The sequence below is a fragment of the Eutrigla gurnardus genome (genome assembly GCF_963514095.1).
Source record: "Eutrigla gurnardus genome assembly, chromosome: 15".
NCBI classification, from domain to species: Eukaryota; Metazoa; Chordata; class Actinopteri; order Perciformes; family Triglidae; genus Eutrigla; species Eutrigla gurnardus.
In genome coordinates this window covers 13548812-13573703 of record NC_139938.1, presented here as the reverse complement: position 1 = coordinate 13573703, position 24892 = coordinate 13548812, and the positions used below count along the sequence as shown (strand labels likewise).

The 24892-nt window shown below is 43.4% G+C and overlaps 1 protein-coding gene across 13 annotated transcripts in view; it reads right to left on the bottom strand.

The window, feature by feature from the left end:
* The window catches only part of nbeaa (neurobeachin a), a 79231-nt gene that overhangs the window by 49181 nt on the left and 5158 nt on the right, over positions 1–24892 (bottom strand). For all 13 annotated transcript variants that reach the window (XM_084029374.1, XM_084029372.1, XM_084029373.1 and 10 more), the window contains exons 2-5: positions 4432–4663; positions 2565–2665; positions 712–807; positions 345–466 (exon numbers count right to left, since the gene is read on the bottom strand). In XM_084029374.1, the coding sequence (XP_083885500.1) occupies positions 345–466; positions 712–807; positions 2565–2665; positions 4432–4663 (551 nt within the window). The remainder of the gene's footprint in view (positions 1–344; positions 467–711; positions 808–2564; positions 2666–4431; positions 4664–24892) is intronic.

Sequence of the window (24892 nt, the reverse complement as noted above, 5' to 3'; positions counted from 1 at the left end):
GTACATTTCTGACGCGACAAGCAACATTTTTTAAAGGCAGCGGTGCTTTGAGTGCTGCTGGTAGAAAAGCTGCTATTTCTGCATCTTTTTTCTCCCATTCTGTAGGAGTGCTGAAAAGTGTCTACAAAGAATCCCTTCGTCTGAGATCCTGAATGACTGACACAAAAACCTGATGTTCCTCTGCAACGGCGCTGGCATCAAAATCAACGCGGGTCAATGAAACCAGATTTAAGGCCAAATAGAAAGACTGACAGTGCTGAAGAGTGGATTTTTTTTAAAGATTCATTCCGTCCCGGAGGATTTTATTTCCATTACATATCGCAGTCCAGATGAAGGGCACTTACCAATAGAGATACGGTTTGTCCTTATCCACATTGATGTTGTTGAGTGGATCCTGTCTGAACCAAGTGTTGATAGTGAATCCGTTCTGGTAAGGCCATTTGGCAATCGGCGGCAATGCAATGGCCTGGGGGGAGAGGAATCACGCATCAGATCAGCTTTTGCCATCAACACAGCACTCAGTTAGTCATTACTTCCTTTTCACCAATCAACTCTTTGCACTGGCGGAGCTAAGCGCCAATTAACATGCTGGTTACGGTGCTGTCAGTAACAAACAATGCCATGAAGGACTCTTTAGCAATCTGGGTGCTCGTTCAGTTTTTGGGATAACGTCACCCGGGCGTCTGTGTTTGGATATTGGTTAAGACTCACCGCCGCACTGCGTCCTGGGAAGTTGAAGAAGGTATCAGGACCGTGTCTCTGAGGCATCTGGTTCAACACTGACAAGAGCTTGATCGCGTGTCTTGGCTGGAAGAGAGGAGATGAGAGGAGGGGAGGAGAGGAGGAGAGGAGAGGAGGGGAGGAGAGGAGGGGAGGGGAGGGGAGGAGAGGAGGGGAGGAGAGGAGAGGAGGGGAGGAGGGGAGGAGGGGAAGAGGAGAGGAGAGGAGAGGAAGGGAGGGGAGGAGGGCAGAGGAGGGGAGGAGATGAGAGGAGAGGAGGGGAGGAGACGAGACGAGAGGAGAGGAGAGGAGGGGAGGAGGGGAGGAGGGGAGGAGACGAGACGAGACGAGAGGAGGAAAGGAGAGAAGGGGAGGAGGAGAGGAGACGAGAGGAGGGGAGGAGAGGAGAGAGAGGAGAGGAGGGGAGAAGAGGAGAGGAGAGGAGGAGAGAGGAGAGCGATTATTATTATCATGTGCAACCTGCTGACCCTCAGGGAGAGATTGTGTAAATACTAAAATTTAAAAAAAAACATGATGTGACATCACATCTCTACCACAACCCCACCAGTGGATCAATAACTCTTCAATCACCTCCGCCCTTCCCCGACAACATCTCATCAATACCATGGCAACCCTTAATCAATCGGTCTCTAGAGAGGGCTGCCGGCGGAGAAGGGATTGGAAAAGACTGGGAAGTAGGAGTGAGGTGGATGGGGGTGGTGGTGGTGGTTAGCAGAGCGAGGGATGAAGGGACGGATGATGGTCTCGCCATGGACCACTGATCAGTGACCAGGGGCTGGAGCTGGAGTAGAGAGGAGATTGACGAGAAGGGACGAGAGTGTGCCGACTTAGCGAGCGCACCGCTCGTACACCTCACTAACCCGAGTGAGGCGGGATGGCGGAGGGGAGGATTTACAGAAACAACCCGAACGTCAACAGTTAAAAACAGCCAGTGACTCGCCAACCAGCAGACTGGCAGCAGCTAAGATGACGACAACAAGTAGCACTGTAAGTGGAGACTGTACAAATTGCTCTTGAAAGTCAACTCCTTAATTAATCTTAGTGAGAGGTGCTTAAAGTAATCTTAAATACTTAATCATTTAGGTGAAATTCTACAATTAATATTCGCCTTAATTCATGTTGATGTTAAAAAAAAGACTTCCCAAAGGGAATCCTGAACTTACATTGTTTCACCTTCACAGCTGATTGAGCTGCTACTGTTTTTTTTTTTTGTTGTTCATCATGGTTCAATCACTCCAAAAAAAAAAAAAAGAAATACACTCGAACCTCTGTTGCATTAATAACGTTGATTACAAGGGGGAAAGAAATGTTAAACGTTAGCTAAATTGCCCTTGTCTTGACATACACTCGCAAATCAATCCAAACACACACAGACAGACAGCCAGCCTCTATTATGCTCGTCTATTAGCGCAACCATCCCCTTAAGTGACATCCAGACTAATGACATACAAACAAGCTCATGCTATATAATTAATCTAGTATGAAACAAATGTTGCTTCCCCAGAATATTAAATCCTGAATGGCTTTGATTTAACAAAAATAAAGAATGAAAAGTTAGAACATAGTCACAGTTATAATGATACGACAATCATCGTTTTCTCCCCAAATGAATGTAGTTTTGTCTAAAATACGGTGTTGTTATTTCAGATCTTCTGAATGATCTGTTTCTCTGCTGCCACTTTTCTACTTTCTGCAATGTTAAAGTTTGTTGGCCAGCAACAAATACATGCAAATGTGTGTTTTTTAGCAAAAATATTACTGTGGTCATGACAATAACAACACACGTACACACACACTATCTAAAACCGTGTGGACCAACTCACCCAGATGCCGTTGTCTCCCCTCAGCATACTGAAGAGCAGCTTCAGCTCCTTGACTGTGATGCTGTAACTGGCCATGACTCCCAACATGTCCACCAGGAGGTCTGAGGAAACACAGAGGTGGGTCGTGAGCAGGAGAGCAAAAACGACCAGAATATTTGTGTGTGTGTGTGTGTGTGTGTGTGTGTGTGTGTGTGTGTGTGTGTGTGTGTGTGTCCGCCCTCGACTGATGCTTCTCTGATAAAAAAAAAAGGCGAGGTCATTAATATCAGCAGTCAAAATGAAAATGTGTTCCAAGTCCTCAGAATGTTATCACTGTATACAAAATACCCACAGCAGAGCTTGAGATTCACTACTAAATGTGAGCACCACCATGTTCATTCGTGTTGCTATTTAAACATATATTGATCTGAAAACAGCAGGTAATATGAGGCCAACACACTGAGAAATCGTTACGTTATCTCTGCTACTATAGCTAAACAAAGACTAACAAATACCAAGCTATATCAATGTATTATTACACACACTATACTTCCAGATATTATTAAATAAGTGAATATTATGAGAAATGACATAATGATGGACCAGCTTGGACACAATGTTGTTTATCCAGTTAATGTCCAGGATTAAAAAGCTGCATATTCCATTTAAAAAAAAAATTATTTAAAGGACCAGTGTTATGGATTCATATCTAGATAGAAAGTGGATCCTCTTGATGGGGTTGTTTCTACTGTAGCCCAGAACAGACAAACCAAACCTTTGCAATATTATTGACAAAAACAAGGTTTTAAAAAGTATTTCTTTCCGATTCAGGCACATAATTAACAAAGTACATTGTGTTGAAAGATGTGTTTCCTTGAAATGGTGAACGGCTTATTGACTTTCACTTTACTCGACAGATAGATCGACAGGTCGGTGTGATACGTCCGCGGTAGATACACCACAGTCCTCTCTGAGCGATCTGCTTACAAAGGCCCCCTGGATATGGATAGAGCCTTCCCACAATATTTCATTGGTGCCGAGTACGACACACACAATGACCTAGTTTCCAAACACCTAAGCTCCGTTGTTGCTACGATCAATCCATGTAGGTCATTTTAAATAGTTTCCAAAATGTGTAAGGATCCCGCTTCAGAAAGGGAGTCCGCGTGAATTGGCATTAAATTGATTTAGGCGGCGTGTGCTCCGCTGTGGCGAGCAGTAATAAGTCACAGAAGTTATGAAGCGCATTATCCTGCAGCGGTAGGTAGGACGGAGCGGACGGCGAGGGGGGAAGGGAGAGGACGTGCACTCCCAGGCATCGTTAAGAGGAAGAGTCAAGGTCAATATGATCACGCAAAGGAGGCGGCTGTGTGTGCGCTGGTTTTTAACAATCGAGCCTTTCCGTACGGAACGCAGAAACATCAGCAGGTTGTTATGGATGTCTGACTGTGGGTTATTTTGTGGAGAGAAAAAAATCTGTGGGTTTTAAACTTTAACAAAAGAGAAGTAAATGCTTTTTTCCCCCTCATTTGCAAGGATACATGGTCCAACATAAATAAAGCAAAAGCTTCTTACACTAGTTTGCACCAAAGCTCAACAATGATGCCAAGAAGAAACGGCTTTAATCTCAAAGGCTATGTTTTCACATTATAGCCCACTTGATTTCAACGTTTGTAGTGAAACCAGGACCAATCTGATTTGAAAAAGGCTGCAGGTAATCATCATTTATCCAGTTTAAATTGTGTTTTCCTTTTAACCTTTCATCCAAATGAATGTGGTGAATATTAGTTTTACATGTAAATACAACAATTTAATTTGTAATTTTGTTCTGTCACGGTGCCTCCAATGTCTATCGTGTACAGTATACGCTCATGAACACCCGCTTCACCTGCGATCATGTCGTCCACGCTGCTCATCTTGAGCAGCACCTGCTGGATGAGGCCGACCTCGGTGCTGGTCTGCAGGTTGCGCACGCTCTTGCGGAGGATGGCGGTGAACATGCTCCAGATCTCGGCCTGGCACGTCACCTCGCAGTGGGACAGCAGCTCCACCATGCAGCCGATGCTCTCCGCCTCCTGGATGATGAAGTTCATCTCCAGGTCAAACTCGCCGCCCACGAGCTGGAGGAGGGTGAAGGAGAGGAAGAGGAAGGGTGGATAGTGGAGGTGTTGGGAGGTAAAAAAGAGGGGGGGGGGGGGGGGGGGGGGTGAAGCAAGTGGGAGGAGAGGGAGAGAGAAAGAGAAGGAAAAAGAGAGAATGATTTAGTGAAGCATTTAACCTTTTGGCTGTAGGAGAGGTAAGCCTGGCGTCTGATGGATGCTGATTGTGGCTAGGAAAGCATTTCTCCTGCCGGGGGGCCGCACATACTGCAACAAATAAATGTCCTTCATCTGTCCATACACACACACACAGACACACAGACACACACACACACACACACACACGCACACACGCACACACACACCACATCTCCTCTGCTCTCTCTCTCCAATATGAGGAGTGCAACACTCTCCTCTGTGAACTACTCTCCACACACACACACACACACACACACACACAGCCTCAGATACGCACATAACCACGCAAGCACACACACAGATGCGCACACATTTCAGTCTCTGTCCTCTCCGATAGCATTAGTCAGAGGACATCATACTTCTAAAAATCGAGTCCCGTCTCTTAATGGCTGGTGCACCATAATTACTTGTGATGAAAGTACAGCCTTCACATCACTTGCACACACACACACACACACACACACACACACACACACGCACGCACGCACGGCACGAAATGCAAGCATACCCACGCAGTTCATCCTCGGCATACTACACTGTCCAGGAAACGGTAGCCATGGCAACCAACAAGCTAAGAGACAACCACTGAGGGTATTAAATGTGACGGAGCACAAGCATGCAGTACGTTGTGAGACGCTACAACCAGTTGTGATCTTTCACCTAAAGACAGACAGACGAATAAAGACAGCGAGTCGGACTACGTAGCTACGGTCTCCGAGAGGAGGGAGAATGAGAGTAATGGATAACTCAGGTAGAGGCAGTCTGTTTCACAATGAGATGGAAAGGAGAGAATAGTCCCCCGCTATGTGAAGTAACAGAGTGATGTAGGTGCCAGCGAGATAATATCTATATTATATATATATATATATATATATATATATATATATATATATATATATATATATATATATATATATATAATAAAATAAAAACGCAATCCTCATTGTGTTCAGCAAAGGGTTAATTCTAGATGATTAATTCTGTGTGACTAAACAGCGTTCAAACAAAAACAAAAAATTCTAAGTAGGGCTGGGAATTCATTCAATATTATTGTCTGTGGACTCTCCGTTAACCCGCATCTTAATGAGATGATGAGTTTTTTTTCCTCCTTCTAATTTATTGCATAAGAGTGGAACTCATTGTTGGCTTGAACAGCCACAGCTGAGCCATCACCATGACAACCGAGCAAACCGCTGATAATGACCGTTGAATGTGGTTAAAAGCTCTGGGAAAAGTAAGTAATTACCTTGAGTTCAGAATATATTTTATTCTTAAAATTTCACAATTTGATATGTGATATTGTCCTCTTTGCTACATATTGATCTATATCATTATATTTTGATATCATGATTTCATTTTAGGCCTTTCAGAAATATAAAGTAAGAGTATGAAACTTTTGAAATAAAATATAATAAAAGTCTAATGTGTTTAAAAATTAAACTTGTGTATATAATTTCACACCCCGTTGCTCTCTTGCAGAAGCTTGTGTCTAACATAAGCTAATGTAGCAAACTTAAGCTAAATAATTACATTCTGGATTCAGTTCATTGAATCTTTTCAACTTGTGCAACTGTTACAGTAGGTTTTTTGCCAGCAGCACCCTCTGGGCCTGAAAAGTGAAGCGGATGCAAAAGTGCATTAATCTTGCATTCTTTCTAAGAGCTGGCAGGGGGGCGAATCCTCTGATTGCAATAAGAAGTCTGATCGAAATGGAAATGAGAAATATCACCACTTGTAAACACGAGGTTTTGGTCTCAATTGCTAGTTTCAAGTCTTATTTAATACAACATGATCTTCATGTTGGTAAACTGTGGTCCCATAAAGAGTAAAAAGGCAACCCTTGTGATTCAGGTCAACAGCAAAAAAAAAAACCTCTTAAAAACAAGATGGAGACGCTTGAATGCTGCACTTGAGGCTTCAAAACCACAAACCCAGAACACAAACTCAGTTAATAAATCATATTTTCTGAAATGTCTGTAACATGATGCGTGCATTAGGATGGAAACCTGGGTCTATATGAAGAAACTGCAGCTGTTTGGATTTCAGTCAAATAAAAAAAACTAATAAATAAGTAATGCCAGGGCGCCATGCAAGAGAACAAAGAAAATCAAGATAACGGATTATCTCTTCGATAGGGTCATATGTAATATTATTAACATAAATGGGAACATTAGCCGCTGCATTCATTAACAACGCCAGCATTCATTACATGTTGTTCCATCGACACACTTTGCTCTCAGCCCCAGTGAGACCTTTTAAGATTAAGCTGTAAGTCTTCTGGTCCATGGCTCTTTCCTTGTGATTGATCCCGGTTTTAAGACTCGGGCCTCCCATTCAAGTGTCCACATCCTTCCACCTGCCCCTCATCCTCTTCCTTCTCTTCGGACGGACTAACTGCCTCTCATTTCTCACTCGCGTTCCCTCCACCGCTCTCTTTCTCTCAAGCGAAGTGAATTGATCCAGTGCACTCTGCAAACACACCAGCATAGATTAGAGAGGACCTCTGAACAAGGCCCGGGATAAAAGGGGGACGAATTAATTCATCCCACATCGAATTTTCACCCCCCCCCCCCCTCCTCCGAGGTTCCCAATTAAAGAGCTCACTGGGGACCGCCGCGTCCTACAACGTCTATATAACCTGCCAGTGTGAAGGTGCTTGATACGCCACGCAGCGAGGAGGGAGAGAGAGAGAGAGAGAGAGAGAGAGAGAGAGAAACTCCGGAGATGCAGCAACTTCCATGGAAACGCACACATCCCCGGGACATACCTACACATGTACAGCACTCGCATTATCGCTCTCTCTCTCGACTCACACTTCCCACCCGTGCACAGAACATCACAAGCGAGATGAGAGGGCTGATGCAAACGACGGCAACAAATTGGGTCTCATGACCAACAATGCAGCGAGAGAAAGGAGGGCGAGCGCAGGAAACACCGGGGGGGGGGGGGGGGGGAGGAAGAGCAGGAAGTGCCCAGATAATTATTATCTCTCCTCCACCAGAAGCAACATCTGAAAAGGCAACTAAAGCCGGGGCGACGCTGCCAAGCAGAGTCCTCCTGGGCCAAGAACATCAGATGAGGGGCCTCGAAGAGGAAAAAGGGCAGCCAAACATAAAGAGAAAGAAAAACAAATTAAATATATATGATCTCCATTTCATGCGAAATTAATTGAGTATTTCCGCGCCCATTATTTGCTCCGGTAGGGCTCTTAATTGATGTATAAATAAACACGCCGTCTAGATGGCAGTAAGGTTGATCACGAGCAGCTTGAGCGCACTTGAGTGCACTCATGCGGCGTCACCGCTCGCCGCCATGCACCCGGACAAAAAGAACGGCTAATTAGTTTTATGGGGGGACATGCTTGTTTTGCATAAACACTCGTAACCCCCCCCCCCCCCCGATCTCTCCCGGCGTCCGACCCCCGCGGGTCCACAATGTCACTTCCCACAGAAAAGTAATCACATCGATGCTCACGCATACACAAACACCCCACTGCCCCGACTCCTACCCTGCTGCACACCCACACACACAAACAGGGACCACCATTATGCTGCTCGCTGCAGGATAAAGGGGCTTGGCAGTGCCACCCCCTCTCTCTCCTCTGAGGCGATGTGAGCGCTGACCTCACTGTCTTCTTGGCGACTGGTTGAAGACATTTGTTTTGGCAGCGCTGTGACGAGAATCGCTCCCCAAGTACCGCTCATGTCTGTATGTTCCATTCACACACACACACACACACACACACACACACACAGAAATGGCAAGGAAACAAGCGAGTCAAAGATAAAAAAAATCTATCGTCAAGATGTAAAGAAGTGACAACCTCTTTTCCCATGCTCCTCGTTCCTCTGGGCTTTATCAACATCCGACAGGAACTCAAGGCCGGGATGTGTTTGATGCATAGGAATGTCTGCATGTTGTATGACTCCTGTATATAGAATATGCGGTTGTGCTCACCAAGGAAAGAATCAAAACACAGTTGAGGCTGCATAATACATGCATAAAATATTCTCCTTCGGTTGCGGCGAGACAGAAAACTTTTATTCCTCTCTTCAGAGTGTGATGACTGACCTTGAAACACTTCAGTTAACAAGAAGAATATCTTGGATCTGATGACTAACCCACCTGTATAGTCTAGTAGACGCCGCTCACTTCTTCTACTCTGATTGTGGCTATCCTGAACACATTTATTTCCTGCAAGTGACAGCTCTGTACTCGTGTGTTACCTTCACTCCCAGCCATTTCTAATTCTGTCGAGCTTTGCAGCGCCGCTCATTCTGACCCTGAAGGAGACTGGCACTCGGTTTGGCATCACTGTGTCGTCGGGAGGTGGGGGTTTGAGGGTGGGGGGGGGGAGGTCAGTGCCAGGACAGGCTTCAGGCCACAGAGAGCTTATACGAGCAGCCAAAACCCGCTCTCATAAGAAGCTGGTAAAACAAACACTCCCTCTGTGCATCTGACTCGTTCTCACCAGCCGGAACTGCTCAGAAACAGTCCTCAGTCTCTCAGAGGGCGAAGACATTTTGACGTGTCACAGTGGGAAAGCACAAGTGTAAAGAAATAAAAAGTTTTTTTTTTTTTTTTAAATGGATGACGGATGAATTTCATTTGAGCTGCTTCGGTTTGAGGATTTCTGGCATTGTGCATGCTGGCTCACTGTTACGCTGTCACTTGAATAGAACGGAGCTTATTATTATCACACCTGCGTCTGCTGCTGTTATCATCTCAGAAATTCTTCCTACCTTAGCAACAAAAGAGGTCATGTGTCAATTTCGACAAAAAATATGCTAAACTGTTTAACCAGCAATAACTAGGTTTTGTTTCGGCCACTTGAGGGCAGCGGTAGAAACACAACATTAACATGTCCATCCTTTATCTGCCTGCTGATCCTGTTCGGGGGTCACAGGACCAAGGCAGGGTGCACTCTGGACAGGTCGCCAGCCAATCACAGGGCTGACACACACAGACAGAGACAACCAATCACACCTCACCACAACAGATACCAGATATTACAGCAAACAGATGCTTATTCACACATTCAGTGGTTACAGAGCAGCATCGTCACTCATTCTGAGTCATGTTTGTCTCTACTGACTCCCGGGGGGATTTAGCTGCCTCTTTAGCTGCGAAATGCTTCACTGTGTTCCCCAGTTAGTCGCCGGCTTTGTCTGTCTGCCCGTCGGTGCCGAACAGTTTGTGTACGGTGGGATCTCAGAGCTGTTTTCTAGGAAAACATCTGCCTGCTACGACCGGGGAAACTGCATCAGCTGAACAATGAGCTGAAAGTCGCGATAAAGGGAGCTGCAGATTCATCACTATGACTCAACTCTTTCGCCATTGTCACATTGTTTTGACATCGTCATTTGACACACTGTTGAGCGAAGTAGAGCAATTCACAGGTGAGCTATAATATGCAACAATTTGCTAAAAAAAAACAACAACAAAAACAACAACAATGTAGAAACTGATGCAAAAAAATGTAGAGCTTCTCCTGATTCATGACACAATTAGGGTCCCACTCTTTATTTACTCTCTAGCTAGCTCGATGCATCAGAGAGAAGGGCACACATTTTATAATGTCATTCATAATACTACTTATTTTGCATAACAAAAGAGGTGTTCACTGGGTACCATGTAAAGTTACACAGTTAAAATACTGTTACAATATATGCTATAGGCCTTTTTCATAGCTGACATTTGAGGAGGAAAAGCACAACATTAACAACTGTGACAGTAAGCCAGCTTGCACAATCCCCAGGACCCTGAAACTGGAGCAGCTAAAGGAAATTCAGCCGTCATGTTATTATTACTACGTGAGCTTGCAGATTTCAGAATGACACGCCTGCTTGTTTGTGTTTATAAACTGCCCTTTAGCCTTTAAACGCCACTTTCTCACTCGCATTCCGAAAGCTCCGTTAATTAAAACGATCATTATTTAATTGAAAACGATCTCGCACAGAACCCACCGCAGCCCATTATGTGGTGCTGTGGCGGCACATCAAATGAGCCATTACTCTGGCAGATTACTACAACTGACTGTTGAATATTGGATGACTCTCAAGGCCAAACCTGGCAAAAGAGGCACCTGTTGCTCATTACCGTTGTCAGAGATGACAGGCGAGGGGAGTGGACAGTCAATAGCCACCTCCTCTGCCTCGGCGCATTCAATTGAGCCGCCCGGGAGCTCGTATGCAACTTCAAAGCCCCTGAGAGCGAGCTGGAGAGGGGAGCAGAGCATGTGTGTGTGTGTGTGTGTGTGTGTGTGTGTGTTTACTAGGTGTGTTTGTGTGGCTCATTACTCATTTGTGTCCCCTGAGTGAGCCGCGGCCATTCAGTCCCTTTGTGCACCGAGCGAGTGAAGAGACGAGAGGCCCATCTAGACATGAGATCACAGATTATACACTTAACGCCTCGCCGAGAGGGCTCAACAGAGCGCAGGAGAGCAAAATTGAAGGAGAGTGAGGCGGCGAGGAAAAAACAAAAACGAGAAAGGAACGAGAGAAGGAGACGAAAACAAACAAGAGAAAAAACGGTAAAACTGCAGGAGGAATCAGATTGTGTGTGTGTGTGTGTATGTGAGAGAGAGAGATGGAGTGAAAAAGACAATGAGGGCAAGACGGAGGCCGAACACTATTGTGCTCTCTTATCAGGGTGGCAGAGCGATTTTATTGCCCACAGCCTCACATTGTGCAATGGAGGGTTTAGCGCTACGATGATGACCGTAGCAAATCTCTAAAAAGATATGGATTACACTGGGGCTAAACTGGCCATTAAACACTCAATAATCCACATTCTGTTCTCTGCGTGACCTCCTTTTTTTTTTTGGTCAACAGCATTGACAAAAGCAGCAATTAATTCTATCGCTAGGTTTCATAATTATAATAAACTTCTCCTCATTTTGTTTTCACAAAGTTTTAGGTTGAGGAGAATATTTAGAGCAAAGCAAAACATATTGGCAATATCTGTCATAGTGAGAGTCATTGATTGAATATAACGGATTGGAAGGACTAACGATGATTTAGGTCATTCGTCGGGCAAAATGGCCAAACGTTTGTCGAGCCAAGTTTCTTATGAGATTTGCCTACTTTTCATTGCATTACATGATGCTAATCTGAATATCTTTGGATTTTGGACTGATGGTCAGAGAAGCAAGCATATTAATAGCTTGGGCTCCAATGTGAGATGTTTTGCATTTCCTTGTTTTATAACATTATTCACTATATTGAATATATTTGGGTGTCTAGACAATGACAATGTTTTTCATCTATATTCTCTTTATGATTAAAGATTATGTTATATGATTAACAAAAGAGGATAAGTTGGAGCCCTTAGTCAGTAACTCTGGAAAACTGTGTCAATTAGTGTGAGAGAAAATCAGCAGAGAAGAGGAAAGAAGTTGGGGATGGAGTTGCAGTAGAAAAGGGCAGCATATGTGTCTCTGTGATGAACAATGACATGTTGACTGAGTGTCCCCCCCAGACACAGAGGAGGAGGGCCCGTGGACTGCATTTCCCATGGGCCTTTGTACCAGTGTCTGTACAGATGGGATGCAGATGGGACATCCCCCCACTCATGAAACCCTGTTTAGAGCGACAGAGTCACAATCACACAGGATTTACACATAGACATGCTCGCACGAGTCAGCAAAAAGACTGATATCAGCCGTGAGTGTGTGGAATGTTTAAGAGCTGTGATGTTTACAGTTTACAGGAGCAGACAAGAAGGTACGCTGCAGAAATCACAGCACGATGACGGGTACTCAGAGGAAAACATGGTTTCAAAACAAGGTGTCAACACACACGTAAAGAAACATGATGCATTATGAGAGGATGCATGCTGCATTATGAGAGGATGCATTATGAGAGGATGCATGCTGCATTATGGGAGGATGCATGCTGCATTACGAGAGGATGCATGCTGCATTATGGGAGGATGCATGCTGCATTACGAGAGGATGCATGCTGCATTATGAGAGGATGCATGCTGCATTATGGGAGGATGCATGCTGCATTACGAGAGGATGCATGCTGCATTATGAGAGGATGCATTATGGGAGGATGCATGCTGCATTATGAGAGGATGCATTATGGGAGGATGCATGCTGCATTATGGGAGGATGCATGCTGCATTATGAGAGGATGAATGTTGTATTATAAGAGGATGCACGATGCATTATGAGAAGATGCATTATGAGAGGATGCATGCTGCATTATGAGAGGATGAATGTTGTATTATAAGAGGATGCACGATGCATTATGAGAGGATGCATTACGGGAGGATGCATGCTGCATTATGAGAGGATGCATTATGGGAGGATGCATGCTGCATTACGAGAGGATGCATGCTGCATTATGGGAGGATGCATGCTGCAATATAAGAGGATGCATTATGGGAGGATGCATGCTGCATTATGAGAGGATGCATGCTGCATTATCGGAGGATGCAAACATGCTAAGTTACATTGCGGATGTGCGATGAGTAAATCCTAAATGCTATGTTCAGATGTTTATGAATATGTAATTCCATGAAGACGTCAAACAATATCTCAGTCAATTCTGTGATCTAGTTGGCCATTTTGAGTCACAACATTAACATAAAGTGACAAAGGCACATGGCTTGAGTCTGCCAGACTCACTGCAAAAACAACAGCCGTGATACAGATCCCTTAAGGCAGGAAAGTCTCCTCAGTGACACGACAGTGATTTGATCGAACAAAACCTGACACTGAACAAACCACTGTGCTGTGGTACTGAACATGTACAGCACGATGCAGAATAAACCAAACTGCTTGGTATTTATTCACTCAGGCGATGGTCATGTCTGCCTAGCTCTTTGGTCCAGATTCAAATATCTAAACAACTATCTTACTGGCTTTAGTGAGCCTCTGATATTGGATATGTTTGTACAGAATTATTCATGTTCTGGAATTATAATAACTTTAGTAAGCCCCACCCAATCTACTGCTATCATGGGGTCAACATTTCAGTTCCTCCAACAGTTTAGTTAATGACCAAATACAAAACAACATTCCCATCAACCTCACATAATGGAATCCCAATCCAGATCGACCTATTGTCACTGATACCCGGACCTGAATCCAGCTTTTTGAGTCAGTATCAGAGCTCCAACAAGCAGGCACTCTTCGGATCCTTCAATTCGACCTCTTGAAGGGCTCATTGCACATGGAATATGGTCTTAAAAATATAATATGCATGTCTCCCCTAAAACCATAAAAAAAAACAAGGCATACTAAAGGGGTTGTGCAAAATGATTATTTTAGCAGGCGATGTGCATTTAAAATCACCAACACTGTAAACAACAACACATGGGTCTCCATCAAGGTCACTGTCAGCAGTAGACAGGGTATTTTTAAACCATATTCCAACCATTCAATAAGCCCTTCAGGATAGAATGAGTGCTGTGTTTGCATTAATAAATAAAACATCAAGGGAGAAAAACAGAAAAATACAATACAATCTGTAAAATCATCATTCATTTTCTTCACACATTTTTAAAAAGCTTAAATTTAGCCAAAAAAAAAGAACGTTTTATGTATGAGGCGTGAAGACAGCGACAGCATCACGTGCTGGATGAAAGCCTGCACCATTTCATGCCTTAATATGGTGTGAGGGTGACAAATTCCAATCAAGCAGCTGCTACCTCCAATTAAACAAATAACTGTACGCTTTGCCGTTCCGTTAGATGCAAAAACACCGAGAATTGTGCTCTCAGTGCCATGAGCTATACCCTGGACACAGTTTCCACAAATATAACCACGAATTTGAATCTGTGCATACATCAAAGGGAAGCCAAAGCTATAGAGCGTTCCCATGTATTGGCTTGTCAGTTTCTATTTGCACTGCCGGAAACCAAAGAGGGAGAGCCGGATAGGAGGGGAGTGAGAGGAGGCATGATAAGCAATACCTGCTGTGATCTGTCTTCGTTCTCTGCAGACCAGTTCACTCTGCCTTTTTCCCGCTTCCAACATCTGACTCAAAGCTTGTCAATGCAAGCTTAAAACATACTGTACACACACACACACACACACACACACACACACACACACACACACACACACAGACCATCACTCACACATACTTGATAAGCTCAGCCACGACACGTACTCAGCGTTCAAAGGTCAACACGCCTTTTAAACAATTCATTGCAAAACGTCTGGTAGGTCTTAGTCATTCGCTCATACACTCTCTCTTAGTTACTAACACACTCATGCATGCACACAGCAGCGGCGGCGGCGGCGGTGATTCACTTGAGTGACAGCGCGAGCACACAAAGCGAGGAAGGAACAGAGATAGAGAGCCGTGGAGGGATACAGATCATCCTCCAAAATAATCCAATAATAATGAGGCATTTCATAAGCATGTGAGCGGCTTGTGAAAACATAATAATAATAAAAAAAAATATTTTTCCAAAGTGTGTTTACTGGAATGGGAGGCAGAGGAGCATTAAAAAGAGCAGAGAACAGGGAGAGCACAGAGGCAAAGAGGAAGAGATCAAGAGAGGGAAGGGAGACAGAAAAGTGAGGCCAGATGTCACAAACAGGGCAGAGAGGAAATGCACTGCAACAGTTAACGGTGTGAACGTTAGCTCGGGAGAGCAGGGAGAAATGACAGACAAGACAAATGAAAAATACATCAGGCTCTTTTCAGCACAACGGACAGCTCCCGCGCTCTCTGCTGACAACGGCAGGAAGCTACCGTGGAACTCCTTCACCAGGGCATGCGGAATTCATTGGCAAACAGCTGAAGCTGCAAGTGTACTAATTGCTGTATTAATGCCGTCAATGTTTTTCAAGGTCTTAAAGTCTGTGATAGCAAATTATGGCGCCGACATGAAATGCGAAGCTGTGAGAGCTCCACTGTTTGTAGGCGCCGCGGCAAAACAGAACCATACTGTTCTTGGCTGATATTTCTCAGAAAAACAAATATCCAGGTCAGAAACACGCGCATGCAGCCAAGTGATCACAACTCTGACTTCATCCAAATGCAGTTTAAAATGTCTGCCACCTGATTGGCCAAAGAGGCTTAGGATCGGATCGAGCAATAAGCCTCGTCACATGCCTTTGGGCAACAAACAAAACTTGCCCCCCCTTTATTGAACAAATCGGCACATGTGATACAACAAGATAATTTTTTTTATAGCGTTATCTCAAGATCACCCGTTAATTATGTTGTCATCTCAAGATATAATGAATTTATTACCATGAAAAATGGGTAATTTTCTCTATTACTTATGATGTTTGGATCAAGTCGTCTGACGGAAAATGTATTCAGAAAGCTCACATTTAGAGAGTCTCCCATTAAAAACAAAACAAACAAATTATTGTCATATTTTTTTTATTTGAATTTAAATTCGATGAATATTTTCTGACAAAAAAACAGAATTCAGCATTAAAATTTAGAGAGAGAAACTATGTGTTTGCTTAGAATCATGCCTCCCAGCTAAAACAATAATCCACTGCACTTTCTCATGAATAAATTTACATCCCTCTGACTCAACACTTGAACATGATAACTCAACCCAGCATATTAAGTGCAAACCAGCTCCGGTAGGCAAGGGAACACCTCCCCTCTGCCATGGAAATTCCTGGGCCTCACCAGACCAGACACACAAAAGGTATGTGCTAAGACCTTGAGAGTTATGGTTTAATAGAAAAGGACCAAAGGTAACTTCTCTCACCAGGGGACACTTTGGAAGAAGAGAACAAGAGAGAAAAAACAAGTGTGAGAAGTGTCAAGGCATACAGAGAGAGAAAGAAGAATGAGCTGAGAGAAAAAGTAAGAAAATAGCATCAAGGAGAGGTGGTGATTGAGAGGGCACCATTGCACGGACAGCATGAAACAAATGAGACCTGCTATTGCATTCTAGCAGACAGACAGGAGACATACGTTGTAGGAGGTGATAAGGTGTCTCTTTTTTGCCCCCTTTTACTTGGAAAAAAGGATGTTCCCTAGAGGACGGGAGGCAACTCAATTTTCCTCTCTTCTCATTTTTTTTTCTCCCGAAGACATGCAGTAACGAGGACATCCTTGTGTGTTATGTCACGGGGAGCCGAGGAAAGAAAGGACTCAAGGCTGAGATACTTTAACAAGCAAGGACTTCACGCCTCGTCTCCTGACACGACTCAAATGGGCTAATTTCAAAAAGAAGCTGACATGGAAGTGAAGTCCTACGGGGCATCCTGCCCGTTGCTTGCACCTCACCGGGCTTATCGGAGGATGGAAATAGAGGCGTGTGACTGAGGGTCACAATGAGCTCTTTATTCTTCCCCCAAAAAAACAAAATGTGTTTTGCATGTCATGTCAGTGATTCATATTTGTTCATGTGCCTGTGGGATGAGGCAGGTGTAGACTAGCTCATGCTAAGATCAAAGGTCAGCAGATAAGCCCTGCGGGCCCCGACTCAGGCCAGGCTGGTGGCAATTCAGGATCACTAATCTGTTTGTTTGGTTTGGGTGAGTGTATGTGACGTAGCAGAAAGGGTCTGTGTGTGTGTGTGTGTGTGTGTGTGTGTGTGTGTGTGTGTGTGTGAGTGGGCACTCGCACACACACACACACACATACACACAAACACACACACATATACACAACGGTGCACGCGTTTACCGTCCGCCGAAACAATGGAGAGTACTGTTCCATTGAAACAGCTGATGGAGGATAAGAGAGGCAGCTCCAATGAGTCTCAGTAATCCATCATCATAAGACAGGGCCGGGAATGACACACACACACGCACACACACACACACACACACACACAGAGAGAGAGAGTAGGGTTGGAGGGGTTACTGGAGCATGATGTGCTGTATGTTATTGTGCAAAAAGACCACACACATTACAGTACACATGATCATAAGTCAAGTTAGACCACCAGAGGAAGTCATTCTGAGGAGACCAAACACAACTTGGCTCTCAACAGTCTATTATTTTAAATGCACAGATGAAAACAGTTGTCTGGGTTTCTGTGCTACAGGCCTGTCATTGCATCAGCTTTACTTCAGGCTCGCCCTCCACAGTGGACAGTGGGGGTGGGGAAAAAATAGATTCTTAGATGCATGGCAATGCGGAGGATGCAGAATCGACTTACAAATGTCAAAAAATGATTATTTGTATTACATATTGTTTACAGAACACAAAAGGTGGAACTTGGAAATGATCCGGTCCGTTGCATTTACACCGATAATGTTTCAAAAAGTCTGAAGTCATGTCTGTCTGTTAAGACGATACCGCCTTTTCTTTAATAAAATATTAACGAAGGTAATTAACCTGTTGATTTTCTTTAAATATTACCACAAAAGTATGAAGTGACTAGCAAACTGAGTAGATTATTATTATTTTCTAAATCATGCATGGAAATGTATCGTTAATCGGTTTAGAATCGAATCGTGAGGTGCCAGAGTCCCCCCCTAGTGGACAGTGGTGAAGATGCTGCTGTTTGAAGCTACTGTTGTTTGAAAAAGAGCAGACACAGCAGTAACAGCGTAGCAGTCGTGCTTTGGAAGACCTTGAAAGGGATCCATTTGAAGTTTGCGTTTGTGGTTATCAACTAGGATTCAGACCTTTTGCATATTTTGACCAATGCACTTTAAAAAAAATGTACATAAATCATTTTTTTTCGATTCAGCTTTTTTCTGTTTTTACACTTGGAAGTTTGCCTTATTTGCATACCCTTAGGGGACGTAAAACATTAATAATGTATCTCATAGCTTCCATTATGGTGGGATCATTTACAAACAGTGCCATCATCCCGGAGGATATTCTTCATGGATGCTAATGGATAACAAATAGATACGAGTAAGCAAAGTAAAACTGAAGCATGAAACTCTGAATGATGAGGTTGACTCACGTTTCAAATTCACATGTGCAACAAGTATCTCGTATTCATACAGTAGATGAGCGAAATAAATACTGATCACAATACTATGTAGTGACATACATCAAAATTCACTCTCGAATATCACGGCCTATAGCCAACGTGCATTCACAGCCTTGAGATCTCACACGTTTGTCCCCAAGAAGGACAAACAGGGAAAAGAAAATATTTGATTTCAAAAAGGATTGCAAGAGAAAGATTAAAAAAACAAACACCGGCTGTTATTGCAAAGCCCCAAATAATACCAGGAAAAGAAATAACCCTGGGGGATGTGTGAGTCAGTTCTGAGTCGAAAAATAAATCATAAATATTAACTTTGGAGGCAAAAGAAAATGACCCCTGTGCAAATCTACTCCTCTAGGGAGGAACCGAAATGTCTAAAGTCATGCACATGAAGTTAAAAAAATATATATAAATAATGAGTGTGCATGATCCATAATAGTAATGGCAAATTAGGTGAACACTCAATTAACTGAGAAAAATGCCCATAGGTGACCCCTGTGGCAACATGAACAAACACAGACCCTTTCGGGTTGATAATAAGAGTGTGCTTCTCTGCATTCGCATTCGGTGTTCCAACCTAATAGTTTTCCTGGAACCGAAGCCAGGGCCAGGGTGAGGGTCGGCGAGGGAAGGGGGAGCAGTGTGGGTGGGGAGGCGGGAGGGGTAATACAGTGAGTCACCACTGCCTGTTGTTGGCTGCAAAACCTCTTCTTCCACCTCCATCGAGCAGCATTTCTGAGTGTGAAATGCTGGCAGAAGATGTGAGCCGAAACCTGGCAGGATGCTGCGGCGTATCAATCCTGGTTGTGTGCTTATGCCAGTCCACATAGGTTCTAGGGATGGGGAAGATCGCTTTATTATTTGATTATGCGGTGTGTCTTGGAGGTAAAAATTTTAATTTGTCCAATACGTACTAAAGCATGGCAAAATACCTGCAAAACTGAGCTGTACTTTGTGCTTAGTAATTAGAGATTGTTAGCATGCTCACACTAAACTAAGATAGTGAAAATGGTTAAACACCAGTGCCAACAGTGCAAACTACCTTTCCCCTCGCATGATGCAATTTAGTGCTTTCCTGGATGCCACTCCTCCGCATGCCATCAGTTCTGGTGGATTGGGAGTGTTTCTCTAACATGTTTATTTACAGGAAATAAAGATGAAGCAACTTGCAAACTTGTAATTCCTGCCTGTGGGTAAGTTGTCGTCCTGATCAATCACTACGGATATTTATAAGGAATGTGGCTACTGGATGAAATGTACAAATATGGCACAAAATGCTTTGAAAAAGATGGGAGTCAGAGATTCTTATCCAATACACGTTTTTGTCAAGTTCAGTAAAAAATCTCCTCACGGTCCAGCAGCTGTCTGTTCTGTGTGTGCACTGAAAGAAGAAAAAGAAATCTGGTGTTCACAGACAAACAAAGCGGCTTGTGTCGAGCCACGTTATTCCAGCCAGTGAGAAACAATAGGTGTTCATGCAGAAGACGGGGGGAACGGCCAAGGGCATGTGAGAGGGATGGTGAGTTCAAACATCGACAACCTGACTCCACCTTTCATTTTAGCGGTCCACGCTCCTGAATGACAATCGGCCCTCACACAAAGTGATACGGTTGAATAAAGTCCCAGCACTCCACCGTAGATTAGGACACTGTTTCTTTATTTCCCTCGCTGACATGGACCAGAGCACAAAGACCGGACTTTATTACGTGTGCTAAAAGCGATGCAGCGATGCTAGTCGGGCAGCAAAAGAAAAGGGAAACAATAAAGCAGCATATTGTGCCACTGTCTGATCTATTTAACTAGTTATCTTCGGAGTGTTCAAAGCATTACCGAGGCCTTTCTCTTATCAAGCTGTGCTGATTTATTAAAAAAAAGCCCCTTCTGAAGCTTAAAAATCCTTGTTTAACCCTCCCCTTCATCTTCAGCCCCCTGTCATTACTGGAATGGATTTATTAGACTGATCTCAGCTCTCATCTGCGTTCACCAGTTAAAGTCTATTTCAGGGGGAGAACATGCAGCGCTGATACATTGTTCCCTCAGTGCAGAATACAGATGGAAGCAATAAGAAACTGAAATGTTTTGGTTTGATAGCGAGTGTGGATTTAATAACCGGTCTAATGTGGAGTTCGATGACCGACACTGTTTTTCATGCTGCAGGGCATAGCAGGGAGATGCTGTATGTCTAAGGTATAAAATAGCATTCGGAGTGGTTCTTGAATACTGAAGTCACACACACACACACTACAAAGTTTGCTATAATCAACCTTGGGCCACTGCAGCATGCAGCATGATGAATAGCTACACAGTTAGCTATACTTCACAGTAAAGCAGTGCATGTGTGTGTGTGTGTGTGTGTGTGTGTGTGTGTGAGGAGCCAAGGGAGAAAGGCGAAGTAGGCCAGCATGAATATAAAATCACCCCTGCCAGGCAATGATGTGGGCTACAAGAAGGAAGGGAGCAGTGTGTGTCTGTTTCGTGTGAATGTGTGTGTGCATGTGTGTTGATGTGCATGTGCGTACTGCCAGAGAAAATGTGCAGATGAAGGTGTCGGAGACTAAAACAAGGGGTTTGTAGGAACCCTCGTTTATCAAGTCTCTCTGGAATGTTGGGGGCACACACTCACCAGCACACAAAAAGCAGGTAATTCAAACAAAGCAGCTTGTTATAATGTGGAGATTAGTGCATTTGTCGGGCTGCCAGACTGAAACAGATGAGCACAGAGCAGCAACAAAAAAACACTTTTCAGCAGCATGTTTGATCCAAATGTGCTGCATGAAGATTCTATAGAAATGACACCCACAACCCCCTCTCTCTCACACACACACACACACACACACACACACACACACACACACAGCGTTTTAGAAAAAAAAACAAAAAAACAAAAGAGCCAGACACAATGGGATGAACACAGCCAGACACAATAGTGTTGAAATAAAGAGCATAGAGGAAGAACACAAGAATAATTGAGAGAACAAGCTTTGTGTAGCCTTGGATATTTGTGCAGAAATGAATCATAACAATGCAAAATAACACTTTGAAAACTTATTTATAGTTTTAGCTATTTGTTGAGTCAAAATAACAATGAGCTGGATACAGTTTCATTTGTCTTTAGTCAATATTCATCATGAGAAGAAGCGTTGAATACATGAACCCAGTGGAAAAAACATTACAATGACAACGGTCCAGGAAAAATCATTTGCAGAAGAAATATCCTGTTTCACCATTTATACTTTTTAATTTGCACATAGCTAGACTTTTTTCCTATCCAACTATCCAGGTATTTTTCAGTGTTAATTAATAAAAAAAAACAAAACCAGTGATGTAAAGATAAGTATAATTAAAAAAAAAAGTAGCTGCTTCATAATGAAATCCCTGCGATTGAAAATGAAAGCTATCAAGGATGTAACAAGTCGGGGTGTGAAGGTTTGGTTAAACAGTGATTAAATTCTGCAGTCGGCAATGAGCACATGCCTTGCATTTGAAATTCATGTTTAATTCATAACATCCACTCAGACCAATAACATTTATTTCTGAGAGATGTCTGCTGTCTCAGGGTGATTTATGCGTCAATGCAAACTGTATTGTTACGGTACTTTTAGAAAAAAGGGTCAAAAATACAATACGCTATATTTCCGTGACAACTATGAGCTTCAAAAACCTGTTTATTTCTGTCGCAAAAAGCCTTGAGATAAAACACTTGAAAATCAAAGAGTAAAAGAGCCCAAGTCCCTTTTGTCATCTCCCTCCGTCCTTCACTTCAACTCTGCATTCAATCATAGGAAAGCACGGCTACAGTACAGCAGACATACAGTTAGCAGCAAATCGTCTCCCTTCAGGTTTTCCGAGCACAAAATGTGAGTGGCGAAAAGGAACCGGAGAGAAATGACACTGCAGACAGCTCCATTACTTCCTCACAATAGGGATCATGCACATTCATCCACCCAACTAGGGACTCGGGGAGCGAGGGACGAGATTACAACGAGGGGTCTGGGAGATGGATGTGCTCAGAGGAGATAAAGAATGGAGAGACAAAGGAAGCAACAGAAAAGGTGTTGTTAAGGGAAGGAATGCACTTTTTTTTCCCTGTGTTCTCCCCCCATTCCCAGAAGGTGCCCTCACCCTAAATCCCAGCATCCGAAAATAGCAACTAACGAAGGACGAGGAGGAATTCAGAGAAGTAGAGCAAAATTCAGACGCTGTAAGACGCCGACTGGTCCGCGGTTTAACCTGGATGTTTAACAGCTCGTGCTCTCGCACATTCAAATCAGACTCAGAGGATCATCGTGGAGGAATCTCACTAGTAAGAGGATTTGGGAGCGACAGAGTTCGTTTAAGTGATTACTTAACATTTCAAATTTTTTAATTGGTTATTTTTCTCTTGGCTGATATTTGTCAGAAAGTGAAAATTGGTTTCTAGATTTCGCCCCTGGAGTGTGGACTGGCTTTCACAGAGCAACGCTAACCACGCTAACAAGCCAGGAGAGGCTAATCCCACAGTGTGACAAGTGACTGACGATGAAAAATGGCCAACTCAAAATGTCAAAGTGTCTCTAACAGGCTTCGTGCTTTACATGGAAGAGTGTGCAAGCACCCCCCCCTGTCTGCTCGGGTCCATAGGACTCCTGCTGTATCCATCACCAGGAGCAGAGGAGTGATACACACAGCGTGATGAGGCTCCACAGGGGGGCCGGAACTCATCAGACCCCCACAGAACACCATACAGCTGGACTGGGCCCTATGGTACGTTCAAGAAGTGAAGAACGGCAATCATAGGATTTCCAATTCCCCTCTCAAACTCTCTCGCTGTAGTTTACCATCATCTTCCCTCTACCACTCATTCTAGAGTAGAGATGAGCATTCTTCCTCCATCATCTGTTTCTACCTCTCTCTCCCTCTCTCTCCAGCTCATGCAGGGGTCACAACAACCCAGCTGTGTGATAGATAGCAAAGTCATTCATGCCCTTGCAGTGGAAGCCACACCCTCTGTCCTCCATCTTTGACAGCTAGGGTTGGGTAACGAAACTCAGTTCTAAGAACCAAAATCCAAAATGCCACGAACTGGGTACACATAAAATAATAATAATAATAATTTTGGTTCTGTTTATCAGTTCCTCAAAAACTACACTGTTTGTGCGTCTGTTGTTTGAGTTTCAACTCGGATGTTGTTCGTCACCTGTGAATGTCCTTCATCACACGGTGATCTTTATTTTTTTGCTTCGTCTGTGACATGAGCATGTGACCTCTGTTGAGCCCCTCAAAGAATCTAATTCGACAACCGTTAAGAACTGGAATCGATAAGCAGAACCACAATCAGAATCATTAAAATCCACATGATACCCAACCCAAATCTACCTATCTATCTATCTATCTATCTATCTATCTATCTATCTATCTATCTATCTATCTATCTATCTATCTATCTATCTATCTATCTATCTATCTATCTATCTATCTATCTATCTATCTATATCTATTGTTTTTCTGTTCCTGGGTCAACACCAACACAGTTGTTACCATTAGCTAACATTGCTCTCCAGCTGTTGCCCCCGGCCTCAAAGTGACGAGGTTTCTCTGCGGCATTACGGCAGCGAAGCTTTCTCAAAAATAACCACCAACAGCATCTTGCAGAAGACTGCGAAAACACTTTTTGAAGACAAAATGTGCATCCTCTTTCTGAGACACTGTTTGTCTTGTAATTTCAGGGTTTCTCTAAACCAGACGCCTGAGGCTAATGTTCCCTCCCTTTCATGAAGCCATGATACACCAGCAGTTCTGCTGTATAGGAATTAATACGGAAGCCAGTTAAATTAGAATTAATGTTACATTCAGAGAGGAAACTATTAGTAGATCAATTGATTAGTTGTTTGAGAGAAACATATTTTGCATCTTTTTTGATCATTTACAAAAAGTAAAAATATAAACAAAAGCTTTTCTTTGTCTTATGTGTTTGGAGTTTGGTGAGTTGGCTAGACATTTTTTTAAATGTAGGACAGGATGAACAGTTTTTACTATTACCTTCCATTTTTACAGTCTTAATGATTAATCAAGACAATAGTTGCTAGATTAAACAATGATGAATAGCCCTTATTACTTTATTTAGGCTGTTATATGTTGATTTTCCAAATAAATGTAACAAGAACTGCTAATAGGTTATTCATA